Here is a 17,101-nt window from a genome sequence, read left to right on the forward strand (position 1 = left end):
TCTGGACCTCTGTGGCCGCATATTCCTTCAGACTACCCCACCCCCTCTTCAGGACTGTCACCCTGACTTCAGCAAGACAGGGGCTGATGCTCTCTGACCAGTGGAAACCATAATGCTGAACTGGGGGGCAGTATACTAGTGCACAGTATACTCTTCTTATTTGCAGTCAGCTAGTCTAGACTAGTTTCCCTCTCTGGAGGAGGGCTGGGAAAGCTGATTAGACCAGTCGGAAAGTTGACCCGTGCCCTTGGCACCAACTGGCTACGCCAAATGGATTCCTCCAAACTGCATGTCCTCTTATGCTTCCTTGCTTTTCCTCATACTCTCCAGCTCCCCCCAAACCCAGTGCCCTTTCTCCACATTTCTACCGGTTAAAAGCACCCCCACCCCACGCCCACTCCGCTCTCTCCCACCCAAAGGTGTGACTTTTCTCTGGGTTCTAAACTGTTTGCATGAATTAAAGCACTTTGATGTCTGGTCATTTCTTTGCATATCGGTGGGTGGGTGTTCACCGTTAGACTTTGAGCTCCTTGGGTTTAGGGAGTGGGTCTTATTTATGTCTGTAAAACCTGGTGCCCAGCCCAGTGGCTGGCACCCAGTAGGTGCGCAGTGTTGAGAGACTTCTTGAATGAACCTCTCGGGAAAGATGGCCCCTGAGAGAGGCCTGGAAAGCTGAGTGGGAGTTGACAGTGTTCCAGGCAGAAGGGCCAGGGGGGCTTTTTCTTGATGTGTTTCCACATTTGTTATGTGTGTCCTCATGCTGGAAAAACAGCTCCATGGGGACAGGGACATTGTCTTTTGTGTTCCCAGAGCTCCTATCGAGCCTCACACAGAGTGAGCATCTGCTGTGTGTTGAGTGGATGAGTGGATTACCTTCTTCCAGAAAAGTCTTCATGGGTTGGGGGGGGGGGGGTTGGGGGCGGGGTTCTTTGAAGGAAGCAAAGGAAGGAGTTTCAGGGCCCAACAGAGATCACTGTAAAGTGACTGGAGCAGTGAGGATGTAAGACGCATCCAAACCTGTAGAGAATGTTTCTGAGTTTTTCTGACCCAAACTGACAACAGTGGCCAGGAAACAAAATCTCAATGGATTGAGAAAATGCTCTGGAGAATGGCAGCTTTGCAGCTTATTTTATACGTTAGAATCAAAAGAGGAAACTTGAGATTTACATGAAATCCATTGGTAGTAGATTAACAGGGCGGGAGAAAGCAAAGCAGGGAAGTCTCTGGGATTGGATAAAAAGTCAAATGGAGAGACACATACTTCTTTTACATTGGTGGGTACAGGAGAGTTCATAATGAACATTTACAGCACATAGAGACGGTATTCGGGGAACAAGATAACAATGAGGGGTTCTGTGGTCTCTTGCTCTGGTGTGGTGGGCTGTGCCTGGAGGGGTCTGGAAAAGAAGATGGCTCTGACGTTTCAAAGGTATGTTAGACAGGCTCACTTCAGGTGAAGATTGACCTCTGTCATGGAAGCTGCCGGCCTAGGACGTGACTGCCCACCATGATCTGCATTTACTTAGGAATTTTTATGTTCAGACCATCCTATGTGGTTACTTTTGGTCTCTGAGTTTGTAGGGCCCACCTTGCTGGCCTCCCCTGAGCTTCTCAGGTTTAGTGTGGGGCCCCTTTTTCATCTACACCAGGGAGGGATCAAGTTAGACAGAGGAAACTGAGAGGAACAGGGCCCCTGGTGGGACCTGGCAATAAAGGTGCAGGCACAGAAGTCCTGGCACATGGTAGGTTTTTTGTGACCTGAACGGTAGGAAGTGGTCACCTTCACTGGGTACAGACGGGACCCAGCCCAGTACTTGTGCATGTGGAGGAATGTGGCCTTCAGCAGGTGGCAGCAGGTACCTTCAAACCAGGGCACTAAGGACAGGGAAAAGGTGAGAAAGTCTCCCGCGTGTCTCAGTGTAAGGAACTGAGATGCTGCTTGCTGGGTTTGGGAAGGGACATGGCAAATGGCCCCCTGAGTCAACTCGAAGTCTGATGAACATACCCAATCCCCCGAGGAAGACGTGGAAAGTAAATTCATAATGAATGAGGCCTTCAAAGCTTCCGTCCAACTCTAGTCTTTACCATGAGAAAGGCCATGTGGGATCTGAAAACCAAGACAGGCCTGCGTCCCATGCACCAGGCAGGGGTATTTGGGCCGTGTATTGGCTGGCGGGGAAAGCAGATTATCTTCCTGCCGGATGGCCCATGCTGCCAGTGCAGAGACATGTCTGCAAACCTGAGCAGTGGAAGGGGAGAAACACAGTATACTCTTCTTATTTGCAGTCAGCTAAAAGTAGGGAGCACCTCCGGTCTAACAAGCTTTGCCCAGGGGTAGTCACATACCTGCTCTGACTGAGTTCCTCCTCGCTGCCCTGATAGGCAGAGTCTTAGCTCTGTTTACCGCTGACAACACCAAGGCCCTGAGAAGGAGTCACCCAGGGCCACCCAAGGGTGTACATGGGGGCATATTGCAAACTGCTGTCTCTTGTTCCAGAAAACTCCACAGCCAGTGTGAGTGAAGCAGAAAAGAAGGCCCAAGTATACTACCGTGCATGTATGAACGAAACCAGGATTGAGGAGCTCAAGGCCAAGCCCCTGATGGAGCTGATTGAGAGGGTGAGTTTCCCAGGTCTCCTCCTGCCCATGCCACCTGCCTGCCCCTCTGGCTTCGCCAGCTCTCAGTTACTACCAGCGCCTAAACTATGTGCATTAATACACCCACTCCTACCTCCCACCCGCCGCTGCCTCGCGCAGCTGCTCTGCTGCCGTGTATTCAGGCTGAGTGAGAGTGTGTGTGTATGTGTGTGTGTGTACGTGTGGTGTACGTACGTGTGGTGTACGCACGCATGTGTGCTCATCTCTATGGGTGGGAGTGTCAGAGTGTGTATGTGTGTGGGAATGTGTATTAGCCTCTGATGTGAATGTCTGTCGTACGTCTCGTATGTGAGTCTGTGCATGGGACAGGGGCTGTACTTAGAGGGAAAATGTGTCTCTGTGTTGCTGCTTCCTTTTTCTCCGAGGGTGTGTTTGTGTGTGAAGAGGGATATGTTCTAGAAGGACCAAGAAAGTCTTGGACCAGAAGCAGAGCTCTCCCTTTGAGGAGGGTCCCACTGACCTGGGGCCTCCCCATCCTCCTGAGCCGAAGAACGAGTCTTTCTTCCTGGGGACCTTCTGGTTGGTGTTGGATAGACTCTGAGAAGGGCCGCCCAAGGCTGGCCAGGCTGCCTGGCACACACAGAAGGGTGGATATGCCCAACCGGGGAAGAAGGCCAAGGAGATTTTTAAAAATCTCAACTCTGAGAGAAACTAAAGTAGACTGTAACTTATCAACCTTTTTAAAAATATGGTACCTTTTTATTTCATAGGAACAATTGAATGTATGCTATAATAGGAATTACATTCACTGATTCATCATTCAAAAAGTGAACAGTGTTCTGGAAAAGTCTCCTTCCCATCCCCATCCCCAGCCACCCAGGGGGCAGCTGCCGTAAGGATTCATGGCCCACTTGTATAGGATATGTCTTTGCTCTATTTGGGATCTCTGGCTCACTGGTCAGAAACCCCTAATGAAGTGCCATCCCTTTCCTTTGCTCTCAAGGCTCAGAGAGGTCAGATGGCTGCCCTAGGGTCACACAGCAAGTCAGCTGCAGAAGCAGAACTTGCAGCCAGGTCTCCGTGCCACCTCCGTCATCCCCTGCCTCTTTCCTCTCCCTCCCACAGCTCGGGGGCTGGAACATCACGGGGCCTTGGGACAAGAACAACTTCCAGGACACCTTGCAGGTGGTCAGCTCGCACTACCGCACCTCGCCCTTCTTCTCCGTCTACGTCAGTGCGGACTCGAAGAACTCCAACAGCAATGTGATCCAGGTGAGCTGGCCTGGAACCCCAGGAAGAGGAAGGGGCGTGGCCTCATGGCCTGTTTTGAGTTTAGCCACCCCTGGGGCTGGGGGAGACTTGCCCTGGGCGGCAGGCATCTGGTTTCTAAGCCTGGGTTATTGCTGGAGGCTCCCAACCGTGAGATCTTTACAGGCAAGAAGTTTTGAAAGGGCAAGCTGCTTGCTGTCCTGGGGTAGGCTGTAATCGGTTGCTGTGGGCTCCAGGAGTGATGTCAATCCCTGGACACATCTGGAGCCACGTCCTGGTCTGCCCTCCTCGCCTCTGGCCTTTGCGGCTCTGCTTGGAATGGCTCTGAGTCCATCTCTTCCTGCCAGAGCCTGCCCCAGACTCAGCATCAGCACACCTGGGAAACCCCAAGCTGAGGTTCGTGAAGGCTGAGTTCCCACCCATCTCTGTCACTTAATCACTGTGTGACCTTGGGCAAGTGCCTCAACCTCTCTGAGCTGCGATTTTCTTATCAATCAAATGAACTATAATAACACCTACTCTTGGTCTGTCAAGGTGTGGCCCTACGGCTCTGATGGTGGCTATCAGGAATTGACCCTCTCTTTTTGCAAGCCCTTTATCGGCCCTCTCTCCTTGAATCCCCTTTTCAGCTCTGAGGGTTAGATGTCATTTTCCCTACTTTCCAGATGAAGAACCTGAGGGTCAAAAAGGTTCAGTAACTTGACCAAGGTTACAACCAACTTGTGAGTGGCTCTTAACCAGTGCACCATCTGAGGGCGTGTTTCATGAAGTACAGATTCTCTGCCGGGCTGCGGAGGTGTTGAAAGAGGAGGGTCACTGACTCTGTGTGGCCCTTCTGAAGGGCCCAGAATCTCTGCGGCTGACCACATGTCTGGGCAGGAATGCAGCCCCATGTGTCTGTCCCCTCCCCGGATGGGCCCATCTTAGGGGTGGCCTCAGCCACCAGCTCGTGTTCCTGCTTAGACCTGAGCTGGTCCTCTGTTGCCGTGTGCCAGCTGTCCCCAGGCCGGGCGGAGGCCATGTGGTGTGCAGGTCCCCTCTCAGTCCTGCCTTTCTTTCCAGGTGGACCAGTCTGGCCTGGGCTTACCCTCAAGGGACTATTACCTGAACAAAACTGAAAATGAAAAGGTGAGTGGGCCCCTTCAGTGCGAGTGACTCCCGCCCCCAACCCACTGCTCTCCGTGGTTTGTTCCCTTGGGTGGCCTCTCAGTATTCACACCTGTGCAGGTCTTGGAAGCTAGAGGAACACCGAGGTGTCACTTACCTGATAGGAGAGTCCCTGGCAGGGGAGGGGTGTCATTTGTCCCCATGCTAGAGCGAAGCAGTGATAACAGCCACCACCATTTGTGGGTGCTGGGCCTTTTGTACACATCACCTCTGGCCCTGCAGTCACCCTGCACATGGTGACCATCTCGGAACTTCATTTGCCTCATCTGTCACATGGGTATTAATTTTGCCTATTTCAGAGGAGGGAATAAGGCTCAGAGACACTGAGTGACCTGTTCAGGGTCACACAGCCTGTAAGTGGTGAGGCTGAAATTCACATCCAGACGCACTGACTACAAAGCCCATGCCTTTCTGTCCCCCTGGCTGCCTCTCCTGATGTCCCGGGAAGACTTTGCCTGAGGTTGGTCATCTATCCATCCATCATTCCATCCACTTGTACTGAGCAAGCACCTACTAAGTGCCTGATGTTAGGGAGTTGGTGGTGAATAAGGGACATGATCCCTCCCCCATAGGGCTTAGAGTCTGGTAGGGGCTGCAGAGGTTAATTAACTAACCACCAATTAGAGGCATAATGACAAATTGTGATAAGTGAAGAGTGAGCTGAGAAAGTAACCTGAGGACCTAATTCAGATCTGGGGGCATGGTAGAGGACGGCAGTTCAGAAAAAGTAAGTTCGAGGAATGGAAAGATGGCCCCATTAGTGGCTCTCATGTGACAAACATGAGGGAGACGATGACAAACATGAGGGACATCAGGGACCCACGTGGGGGACCTGTAGGCTTTGTCCTGAGAGCCACAGGGAGTTGGTGAAGTGGTGCATTGCAAAATCATTCTTGAAGCTGGTTTCTAGCAGGTTCTTGGGCAAAGAACCCAGCCCCCTCGCTCCCTGCACTGGGCTGCGGTCGCCCTGGGGCAGTGGGCAGTGAGTGGCAGTCACTGAGCGACTGGGGGTGCTGGGTCCCACAGGTGCTGACAGGATACCTGAACTACATGGTCCAGCTGGGGAAGCTGCTGGGCGGAGGGGATGAGGACGCCATCCGGCCGCAGATGCAGCAGGTCCTGGACTTTGAGACAGCCCTGGCCAACATTACCATCCCCCAGGAGAAGCGTCGGGACGAGGAGCTCATCTACCACAAAGTGACGGCGGCCGAGCTGCAGGTAACTTGAAGTCCCGCTGGTGTGGAGGCTAGGACCACCACTGGGCTCCAGGACGTAGGGCGCTAGGCTGGGGATTTTCCACCCACTTCATCAGATCCTCAGGACAACACTGAAGCAGGAAGGGTTGATACCCAGTTCACAGACGGAAAAACTGACTGAGGCTCTGAGGTAGAGTTACCTGCTGAAGGCCACACAGGCAGTGACTCCAAAGCTAGTCTCCTGCCCTACGCCAGGCTGCTTTTCTGTAATACCAGATGCCTGGGGAGACTCTGTGCTCATGATGACAATCCCTCACATTGACTGGGCATTTCCAGTCTCTCGGCACCAAGCACATCGAGCCTGGTGTCCAGGAAACAGTAAGTGTGAGAGGTGGGTTTTGTCATCACTTCTCCCTTTTCCAAGGCAGGAGGTTAGAAGATGTACTCCAGGGTGCAGTGGCAGGGGAGCTGGGCATTGGACTCAGGCTTGGCTCACTGAAGCTCGCCTCTGACCAGACCCCCACCGACCTCCTGGAGGTGTAACCAGATCAGGGGCAGACCTTTGATGCTCTCTGTCTTGAGCGTAACCCATCTGAGAAGCAGGTGTCCTCTCCATAGCTCAGCCTTTGCTATGGGCTGTGCCCTGGTGGCTGCTTGGGACTTGCAAGTCGTTTGTCAGCCTGCCAAACTCCTTTTTTCCAGTTCATGGGTATCGGTGTCCAGCCTTATTCCAGGTCCCCGGGGTCACAGAGAAATGAGCAGAGTGGCCTCAGCCAGTCTTCCTGTTTCCTGCCATCACCCGGGAATGCTTGGCTGGGTCTTGCTCTCCTACTGGGGAGGGTGTCTGGGCCATTTGTGTTGGGACTCCACTAAAATGTCTCCTCCCTTCTTCTCTACCCTCTGACCAGCCAAGTCCTGCCCATGGTGTGAGCCCTGGGCGTGGAGTCAGAAATGAGTTTGGCTCATTTCTTCTCCTTCATGGAAGAACACTGAGATCCCCACCCTTTTCTCCTCCTTTCCTCCCTTTGACAAATGTAACGTGGGGCCACCTTGGGGCCTTGTTTCCAGGTGAGTGGGGGCCACCAATGAGAAAACACCCCCAAACTCACTGCTGAGTGCTTTGAACAAAAGAAGCAGGGCAGGGGCGGCCGGTTAGCTCCGGTGGTTGGAGTGCGGTGCTCTTAACAACAAGGTTGCCGGTTCGATCCCCACATGGGCCACTGTGAGCTGTGCCCTCCACAACCAGATTGAAACAACGACTTGACTTGGAGCTGATGGGTCCTGGAAAAACACACTTAAAGAAGTAAAAGTTTTTAAAAAAGAAGCAGCAGCAGCAGCAGGGTAATAGGAGTAGGGTGAGGACAGGGAGGGTGAGTCTGATGAATGGGTGAGACTGGGTATCCCGGTGGAGGTGCGGCCCCTGCAAAGGCTGGGGATGAGAACAAGAGAACCTGGCCTCCTTCTGGGTGTCAGCTGCCCTTTCGGTCCCCAGAGACGCTGGCATCGGGGTGAGTGGTCCTTGGTGGGTTGCTAGGGAGATCAGCCCGTGTTGAGCACCATCTGGCATTGTTTTTCCGCTCGGAGGCCAGGAGGTTGAAAGAGGTGCTGTTTGTGCAGTGTGATTTGGCTTGTTCCAGCTGCCCAGTTCTCCGCGTGAGAGGCACCCAGCAGTCCCTCGGCTCCCTTCCCCCTCCCCGGTGGCCATGATGCCAGCCGACTACCCCGGGAGCGGTGGAGAAGGTACCTTAGCCCTGCTCACTGAACCCCAGCATGGCTATCAGGTTCTGCCCCCAGGCATCCTGTCACCATTGCTTGTGCTCTGTTCTTCCACACAAGAAAGGGAAGTCCTTTCCTCCCTCCTAGCTGCAGAGCTGCCAACGGAGGGAGGACTTCAGCAGAGGCAGCAGCTTGGAGTGGTGTGAGCCCTGGACGTGGGGGTCAGAAGACTGCTCCCGCCCAGACTCGCCATGAGCTGTGTGACCGTGGGCAGGTCACACAACCTCTTCTTTGAGCCCTGGTTTCCTTCCTTGTAAAACGGGGCTTTGCTCTTTCATTCACACCTGCTGTGTGCCAAGACGAAGAAACAGATGCGAGGCATCCCCTGCTCTCACAAGGAGCAGTGGTTCTTAACTTTAAGTCACAGAGTCCTTTGAGAACAGGTTGAAAACGTTGGAGTGTCTCCCAGAAGAAATGAGCATAGGTACATGTACAATAATTATGTCTGACATTTGAAGATGTCCTGGACCCCTGACGCCTGCCTCCTGGGTAAGAATCTCTGGTTGGCCTGCTCATGGGGTTTGTGAGAGGATGAGATTTCATTGTGTAAACTGATATGTGCAATTCAGATATATTTTAATAATCATTATTAGTATTATGCCTTTGTTATTGGTGATCCCGGCCCATGTCTCGTGTCTCCAGTACAAAACCAATTTGATTCATTCCGCCCTTGGACAGAGAATGTCTTGTTGTTCCCTGGTATCTGGAAATTTGGTTTTCTTCCCAGCCTCCAGGTGACTCGGGGAAAGCAGCTCCAGCCTTCACTGTGTGGTTCTAGGGTAGCCCCTCAGAGAGAATCCCGAGCCATGAATCAGACATCCTTCTGTCACTTCTCTGGGGCCCTGGAGACCCTTCCATTCCTTTCTAGGATCTCCTCCACCAAAAGTGTTTGGGAATGGGCCCCATCCCCTTTAAATTCTCCAGCTGAGATAAAGCCTGATAGCATCTTTCTTTTCTCTCCCACTTTGCAAGCCTCCTCGAGCTGATTGGTTGGTGACCAACAGCACTCTTTGGCTGCGCGTGGGGCAAATAGAGCTCATCGGTGTGCCCCAAAGGATTTGAGTCAAAGTGAAATGTACCTAGTCCATTAAAATAGCCACCTCCTTGGGGACGGACCTAGGCACAGATGTTTAAAGTAGACATTCACTAAAGGAATAGAGATTGAAAATGTGAAAATCCTGGTATTCAACACATACCCTATCCCAGAGTTGTGGGAATTTACCTGCACAGAACACCTGCTGTCCCTAAAGGAACAGGCTTGTGTTAAGTACATAGAAATTTATCTCCTCCTGCTATCTGTACCCTGATCAGAGAGTTCCAGTTACCTTCAGTTTATGAAGCTCTCATTAATTGTATAAACAACGATGTTTTGTAAATGTGGCCAATTTCCCAGGGGTCTTTGCCAGCAGGTCATGCGGACAGGTAGCTCTAAGTGTTGAGCCCTATTAGACCATCCCACCTAGACAACTTCTAGTTTTGCAGCCACAGAAATGCCCAAGAGGCTCCTGCCAGAGAGAGCAGAAGGAACAAGCTAGAGAGAAAGGAAACTCAAGTTTGTTGAGCAAGCTGTCCCTAGGGACACAGAGAAGCCAGCCCTGGAGTGAGAGGTAGGGATTGTTGTCCCCATTTCAGAGAAAGACTAGGTCTTCTCAGTCCAGTCCAGGGCTCTTCCCAGATCATCTTGCTGTGCCAGGCAGGCAGGCAGACAGGCATGTGCCACAGCCCACTGGGCACAGCTCTCCCCAGCTCTGTGGCAGGTCGTGGTGGGAATACAAACTCCCCCAACGAGAGCCTGCTGTCAGACGCTTGCCTCTTATCCTTTGAGGTCCTTGTTCCCCAGCAGCTGAGCTGTCCTTTCAAACCAGAGAGACGAGTTTTAGCCCTGCACAGTCACAAGTTAACTATGTGACCTCAGGAAAAGCATCTGCAAATCATCTTTAGCTCATCTGCAGATTCAGTGTCTGCTAAGCAGAGGGTTTTTATGGCTACCTATCACTGAGACATCGTTGGTATTTACAGACAGGTTATAGATTCAGCTGATGTTATAGTCTAATTTTATATAATGCATTGATCTTACCGTTTGAAGCCCATTTATAATGCATCTCTCACTTCCCTCACTTGTCTTGCACTTTTCCCTTTGTGGAGGGAACAGAGGACAGAATTTGGTTGGAATCGGACAAGCCCAGGCCCACTCTTGGGAGACCTTGAGCAGTGATTACAATGGCTAATATTGACTGAGTGCTTGCTCAGTGCCTGACAGCCTTCTGCGTGATTGACTTGGAGAGGTATTTGTGCTATAACATGATACGTGTAGTCCTGAAAAGCCTTGCATTCTGTAAACTACAAAAAGTAACCAAAAAAGACAAGATTTATGGGGAAATAGGACTAGAGCAGACCATTCAAAAGTTGTGCAACTTTGCTTGAGGATCTTATGCAAAGTGAAATGAACCGGTCACAAAAGGACACACACTGTATGGTTCCACGTATATGAGGTAGCTAGAGTAGTCAGATTTATAGGGGCAGAAAATAGAATGCGGCTTGTCTAGGGCTGGGGGAGGGGAGGGCAGGGGGAGTTACTGTTTAACAGGTACAGAGTTTCAGTTTTGCAAGATGAAATCTGTGGAAGGGTGGTGGTCATGGCTTCATAACAGTGTGAAGGTACTTAGTGCCAGTGAACTGTACACATAAAAAGGGTTAAGATGGTAGGTTTTAAATGTGTAGTTGACCACAATTTTATAAAAAGTCATGTAATTTTGTAATCAAAACACTCACAAAACACTATTTGTAGGCTGCCAGGTGGGAAGAGGAAATGCCGGCTGTGGACACTGAGACCCTGCAAACAGACGGGTGTTCTAAGCAGTGGGGTTTCTCATAGGGTGGGCCAAGAGGCAGTGAACCTGCTAGAAACTGATAGAAGCTGGGTGTGAGTCCACGGGGAGCCCCCGCAGGTGTTCATTTTAACTGATCTTAAAATAGAGCTGATGGGCTTCCTGTGGGTGCATCAGCAGAGCTGAGGGCTTTTCCTTTTTTTCCCCACCCCCCTTTCTTTTTTTTTTCTCCCCTCTTCCACCCCACCCCACCCCCGCTCCAGTTCAAGCCATTGTTTCCCTGGCCCATGCTAGTATTAGGAGCCTTGCTGAGGCGGTCAGTTGTTGGCAGCTCATGGTAGCTCACCTCCAGGGAGAGCTGTTGTTCCCAATGTTAGCTGTAGATGGCGCAGCTCACTGGCCCATGTGGGAATCGAACCGGCACCTTCGGCATTAGGAGCACAGCGCTCCAACCACCTGAGCCACTGGGCTGGCTCCAGCTTTTTCTTTCTTGCTGAAGGTTATCACTCTGCACTTGCTTTTCCAGATGCCATACCTGAGAAAAAACACCTGTGCCCCAAAGCAGTTGATGCATTATACCGCTGTCATTCTTGAATTTAGCAGCGGATAGTAAGCCAGTCATGTAGAAGCTAACTGATGTTACAGAAGTGCGTGTTGAGTAGAACCGACTGTACTCACACTAACCCTATGAGGTGGGGATGATGGTGACCTCCACTTTTCAGATGAGCTCTCAAGGCACACAGGGGTTCATTGTCTTACTCAAGGCTGCACAGCTCCTGAGTAAGAGAGCTGGAGCATGAACCCAGGGTTTGGCTCCAGATCCTACACACCTATGTACGTTTTACAGGCCCAGCTGAGGCTCGGTTCTTGATCAGTACAATGGGGATAATAGGCCCTACCTCCTAGGACTGTCATAAGGACCCGTTGGGAAAAGACATGAGTCGTCTGTAATGGCCCCTGGCATGGGAGGGGCTTGATCAACTTGCTGCTGCCACCGTGTCTCCTCTGTTCCATCCTAGTTCCATTTCAAGTTGCTTTTGGCTCCTTAGGCTTCTGTCCACAGCATCTCCAACAAAGGCCTCCGGCCTCGGTTTGTCACCTGCACAGCGTGTTGTGGGGCACCTCCAGCTCTTTGCTTTGTCTGAAGATGGAAGGCACAATGGCAGCTTCTTCAGAAGAACACCCCGGAGACCTGGGCTCTGAGGAGAAATGGCCCAGGCAGAGAGAGTCACGCTGTCCTCTTCCCTTCCAGACCTTGGCCCCTGCCATCAACTGGCTGCCCTTCCTCAACACCATCTTCTACCCTGTGGAGATCAACGAATCTGAGCCGATCGTTGTGTACGACAAGGAGTACCTCGGGCAGGTGTCTACCCTCATCAACAACACCGACAAATGGTAAGGGGCACCAGCGGCAGGAGGGGTGGGGGCAGGGCGCCCTGGTGACCAGCGCAGGTTCAAACCCCGCTCCCCCGCCTACCAGCTTTGTAGCCTTGAGCACATTTCCTGCCCTTTCTCAGGTTCGTTATTTGCATCCTTATAATGGGAATATAAATAGCACTTACCATGTAGGGTTATTGTGAGAACTGAGTAAAATACTCCATGTGAAGTGTTTTAACCTAGTGCTTTGACATGGAATGGGACTCAGTAAATACTAGCTCATATTTTTAGTTAATATGATAATATTTCTAAAAACTTTAAAAGATGTGTAGAGATTTTTGAAAACTAAGAATAGGAAAAAATTATAATTATGCAAAAAAACTGTTGATCTTACGGGGTGTTTGTGTGTTTGTGAGTGTGCATGTGTGGTGAGAGTATGTATGTATGTGACAGTGAGAGAGGGATTTTCTAATATGTGGCTCCTTTTGGCCCCCATCATTGTGACTAGATGTATAGTCTGTTTTTCCCTTGACCTCTGTCATAAGCATTTCCCCCATGTCATCCCAAACCCTCTGCAGATCTCATTTTTCATGGCTTTGTAGTATTCCATTGAGTATAAATAATGATTTTTTACTCACCCCTTCTCCTGTCGTCAGACATTTAGGTTCGTTCCAGTCTGAGGCTAGCAACAAGCATTTATTGAGCATTTGTGGTGTACAAGTCATTGCACTAGGCACTGAGGGGTTTTCAACAGAACGTCCAGGCTCTGCCCTTGGAAGAGCTAACCTTCCATGTGCCTAGAAAGCTTTAAGGAGCCAAACTGGTGCCGGTGTGGCAAGAACCCCTGGGATCAGAAGGCTGTGTCTGAGCACCCCCTAGAGGTCAGCTGGGGAAGTGCTGCATTGCTTCCTGCCTGGGGCACTACTGAGCATGTCTGGTCTCTTGCCCCAGCCTGCTGAACAACTACATGATCTGGAACCTGGTGCGGAAGACAAGTACCTTCCTCGATCAGCGCTTTCAGGATGCCGACGAGAAGTTTATGGAAGTCATGTATGGGACCAAGAAGGTAAGCCTGTTTGTTACTGTGCACTCCCATACACACACGTGTTGAGCACCTACTATGTGCCAGGCCTTGAAGTGGGGGCTGCTGTGACCACGGTACCCTCCAGAGCTGTGGCACTCATGAGGGAGGTAGATGATAGGCAGAGAATGAAGAGGGCCACTGAAGGGGTCCGTCCCGGTGTCCCTGAGCACCTAAGTTAGTCTGGGGTGGACAGAAGCTTCCAGGAGGAGGTGATTACACTTAGTCTTAAAGACTGAAAGGAGTCTTGGCAACTTAACCAATTTACAACAAAAGGTAGTCTCCGTCCTCTCCCCTTCATCTCCTCCATGGTAATGATGATAAACACTTTACTTATATAACTCGTGATCTCCACATCCCTGTGAGGTAGGTACCATCGTCATCTCCCTTTTACACAGGGACCCCAGTAATACGACTTCTTCTCCATAAACATAAAGCACTTAGTGCAGCACCTGGCTCATAGTAACTATGGCACAGGTGTTCACTGATGGGATCCTTCCAGGCTCCAGACCACGTGGTCTCCATCCTCCTTTAAATGCCCCCACAGTCTTTCAGAGGTCCCAGGGCTCCTGGGCCGTCCCTTCCTTCCCCGCAAGGGACCCCCTGGTGCTGACCTCCTGCGTGGTCAGCCTTGGCCAGATCCGGGTCCATCATGCGTCCAACTGGAGGCTTTACTTCTGGGAAAGGGCAGCAGGACTGGGGGGAGTGGGAAAACATCCACGTGGGCACGGGGGTGGGAAAGCTTAAAAGAACTTGGGCGACTAAATTTAGAGAAGGCTGGAGTGCTTTTTTTCTTCCTTCCTTTCTTCCTTCTTGCCTGGAAGAAATTTTTAAAAAAAAACTTTTATTTATTTAAGTGTGTTTTTTCAGGACCCATCCGCTCCAAGTCAAGTAATTGTTTCAATGTAGTTGTGGAGGGCAGTGGCCCATGGGGATCGAACCGGCAACCTTGTTAAGAGAACCGTGCTCTAACCAACTGAGCTAACTGGTTGCCCCCCGAGATTTTTTTAACTTAGGTATAATTTACATGCAATAAAATGTACGCATCAAGTACATAGTTCAGTACAAGGTTACCCATGTAACCACCACCCCTATCAAATAGAGAACATTTCCATCACCGGTTTATTCAGTGTCCTCAGAGCAGAAAGTTCCCCTGTGCCCCTTTCCCATCGACCCCCCCCTACCCTACACCAGGTGGGTGTAGATGGATATAGACGGATTTATATGCTAGGTACTCTTTTGGGTCTGGCTTCCTTTGCTCAGCATAAGTCTGTGAAATTCATCCATGTTGTATATATCAGTAGTTCATTCCTTTTTGTTGCCAAGTAGTACGCTGATGTATAAAAATACCACCTTTTGTGTACCACCTGCCCGTTGATGGGCATTTGGGTTGTTTTCAGTTGAGGGCTCTTACGAAGCAGGCTGCCCAAGCCCAGGTGGGTTTTACCACCTGTAGTTCTGGGGGGTTCAGAGCAGTAGCAGGGCCCCACTTGTGGTCATACAGACTGTCCGCAGAGGGCTGCTGGGCAGGAGAGTGAGTGGGGCTGTAGGTGCTCTTCCCTGAGCCGTGTTTCATGAGGCTGCAGCCCATCTGGTGCCCATCTGGTGCCCGTCTGGAGACGTCCTGTGGCTGGTGGGCTTGCCGGTGAGACCAAGAATAGACAAACGCATGGAGTCCTGCCGTGTCGTTATCGCAGGTTTTTTCTCTAGGAGGCTTTAAATGGGGCTGAGATCCTGGCCTTCCGGAAAGGTTTTCTGGTTGCTCAGGGGTCGACGAGGTAACTTCCCAAGGTTCTTTGTCACCAGGATTCTTAGCCTCCCCAGGAGGCAGGATAAGGAAGCGGTGAGAGTGTGGGGCATAGGGGCAGGCATGGCAGAATTCTAGTCGCTGGAGGACCCTGGACCAGCTGCTTCCTGGGCTGACTTTCTGTTTCCTCCTCTGTCAAGGGCCCACCATCCCGGCCTCCCAGGCTCATTTTGCTGCTTCGATAGGGTGCAATTTGTGAAGTCCTGCGCCTGGCACCTGCATTCAGGAAATAGTAGATGGCAATGATGAGGATGTTCCGTGGGCTCTTGGTCTAGTGCCTAAAATAACTTCCACTGGGTCAGGAAAGGTCTCCCTGAAGTTCTGCAAGGAAGCATGGGCCCCAGCTGGCGCTACCTCCCAGATGGATGGGTTGGGAAGAAGAAGGACCGGGTCTGAGTAACCCCTCCCACTTGTGTTTCCAGACCTGTCTTCCTCGCTGGAAGTTTTGTGTGAGTGACACAGAAAACAACTTGGGCTTCGCCCTGGGCCCCATGTTTGTCAAAGAGACCTTTGCCGAGGACAGCAAGAACATAGTAAGTGCCTCCCCTGGGACACGGGCTGTGACATCACACCAGCAATGGTTCCCCATGAACTTGACAGCCTCCACTCGGTCTGCTCTAGACCTTCCCAGCGCTGGCCCAGGGCTCTGACCTTAACTTCAAGGTCCTGTTTCCTAAAGCTTTTAATAACGTGAGTTTACGGTTGAGTGCCAGGCCTTTTACCTGCATTATCTCATTTACCTCTCCCCACAGCCCTGCAGGGTTATTCCAGCTGTCTTCCCCTGCAAGGGTATGAAGGACCCAGCAAGATAATGTTGACAGAGTGGCTCTGGTCTAGAGGGTGACATTCTTTTACTCTGTGGGTGACAGGTTTGTTCTAGATGGGCAGAGAAACACCATAGCTAAGCCCATGAGGACAGCTGGGACTCAGCTCAAATCCAGGATTTATCCCTTCCTGGTTGGGTGACTTGAGACAATATTCTCACCTCACCTGTAACATGGGGGTAGGTGTGTCCATTCCAAAGGGGAAATGACATGAGATATTACACCGAAAGAACACCTGACACAAAATAAGCCTTCAATAAAAGGTGGCCGTTATGTTGTACAGTTTTTATTACTCATATTAAATACACAAATATTATCTGCAGTCAAGGTTAGCAGGCAGACTCAGATTTATTCCGTGACTTGCCTGGGAACGGCTGGTATAGAATCTGAGTAGAGTTCTGTCGGCCATCAGCCCCTTGGCTCTTTCTGCTGCACGATTCCATCTTCCCCTGGTCTAGACTCTTCAGCCGCCAGGTCTGCCTGTGACATCATTGCTCTTGAGAGTGGCCATTCTGCTCAAGCCTGAGCAGAGCATTTCTGAAACTGCCCCTCAGGACTCGAGTTCTCCAGATTTTAAAGGCCGTTCCATCAAGAGGGAGGAATTCTGTGGATCATAAGTCTGAGGATGGTTACATATTCTAGCCCTCTCTGAAAAGAATCGCAGTGCATGTTATACCTGAAAGGTTCTGAATAGTCCCACAGTAAAGAGACTTTTCCAACATTCCCAAAGCTTGCCCTAAGCATATTTGACCATGGAACCCTGTTTATGGAAGTCCGGTCTCGTCTTGCAGGACGTTAGTGTTCGGAGGAACAAGGTTCGGGAACATGGCTGTGGCCCCCCTTCCTTAGCCTAGCACCTGGAAGCCTAGGGCTTTGAGCCAAGACCTGAGTTTAATCTCTGGCCCCATGTCATCCTCCAGCATGGGGTATCCGGACCTTACTAGCTCAGCTTCTGTCTCCTCAGGCCAGTGAGATAATCCTGGAGATTAAGAAGGCATTTGAGGAAAGCTTGAGCACCCTGAAGTGGATGGATGAAGACACTCGGAAATCAGCCAAGGAAAAGGTGAGGCTTGCCAGGTGTTTACAGGGGGTGGCTAGGCTTCCTGCACAGAGGGCAGCAGCAGCCACAGATAGAGAAGGGTGGATGAAGGAGAGACTCTATCCAGATACTGTTCTGC

General features: G+C 51.1%; 1 protein-coding gene across 7 annotated transcripts in view; it reads left to right on the top strand.

Moving 5' to 3' along the window:
- The window catches only part of ECE1 (endothelin converting enzyme 1), a gene marked incomplete at its 5' end in the record, with an annotated part of 98,433 nt that overhangs the window by 69,125 nt on the left and 12,207 nt on the right, over positions 1-17,101 (top strand). For all 7 annotated transcript variants that reach the window (XM_081057468.1, XM_081057471.1, XM_081057470.1 and 4 more), the window contains 8 exons: positions 2,498-2,619; positions 3,724-3,870; positions 4,930-4,995; positions 6,061-6,252; positions 12,087-12,229; positions 13,163-13,277; positions 15,522-15,632; positions 16,888-16,986. In XM_081057468.1, coding sequence (XP_080913594.1) covers positions 2,498-2,619; positions 3,724-3,870; positions 4,930-4,995; positions 6,061-6,252; positions 12,087-12,229; positions 13,163-13,277; positions 15,522-15,632; positions 16,888-16,986 — 995 coding nt within the window. The remainder of the gene's footprint in view (positions 1-2,497; positions 2,620-3,723; positions 3,871-4,929; positions 4,996-6,060; positions 6,253-12,086; positions 12,230-13,162; positions 13,278-15,521; positions 15,633-16,887; positions 16,987-17,101) is intronic.

Source organism: Rhinolophus hipposideros (genome assembly GCF_964194185.1).
Source record: "Rhinolophus hipposideros genome assembly, chromosome: 8".
Lineage (NCBI taxonomy): Eukaryota > Metazoa > Chordata > Mammalia > Chiroptera > Rhinolophidae > Rhinolophus > Rhinolophus hipposideros.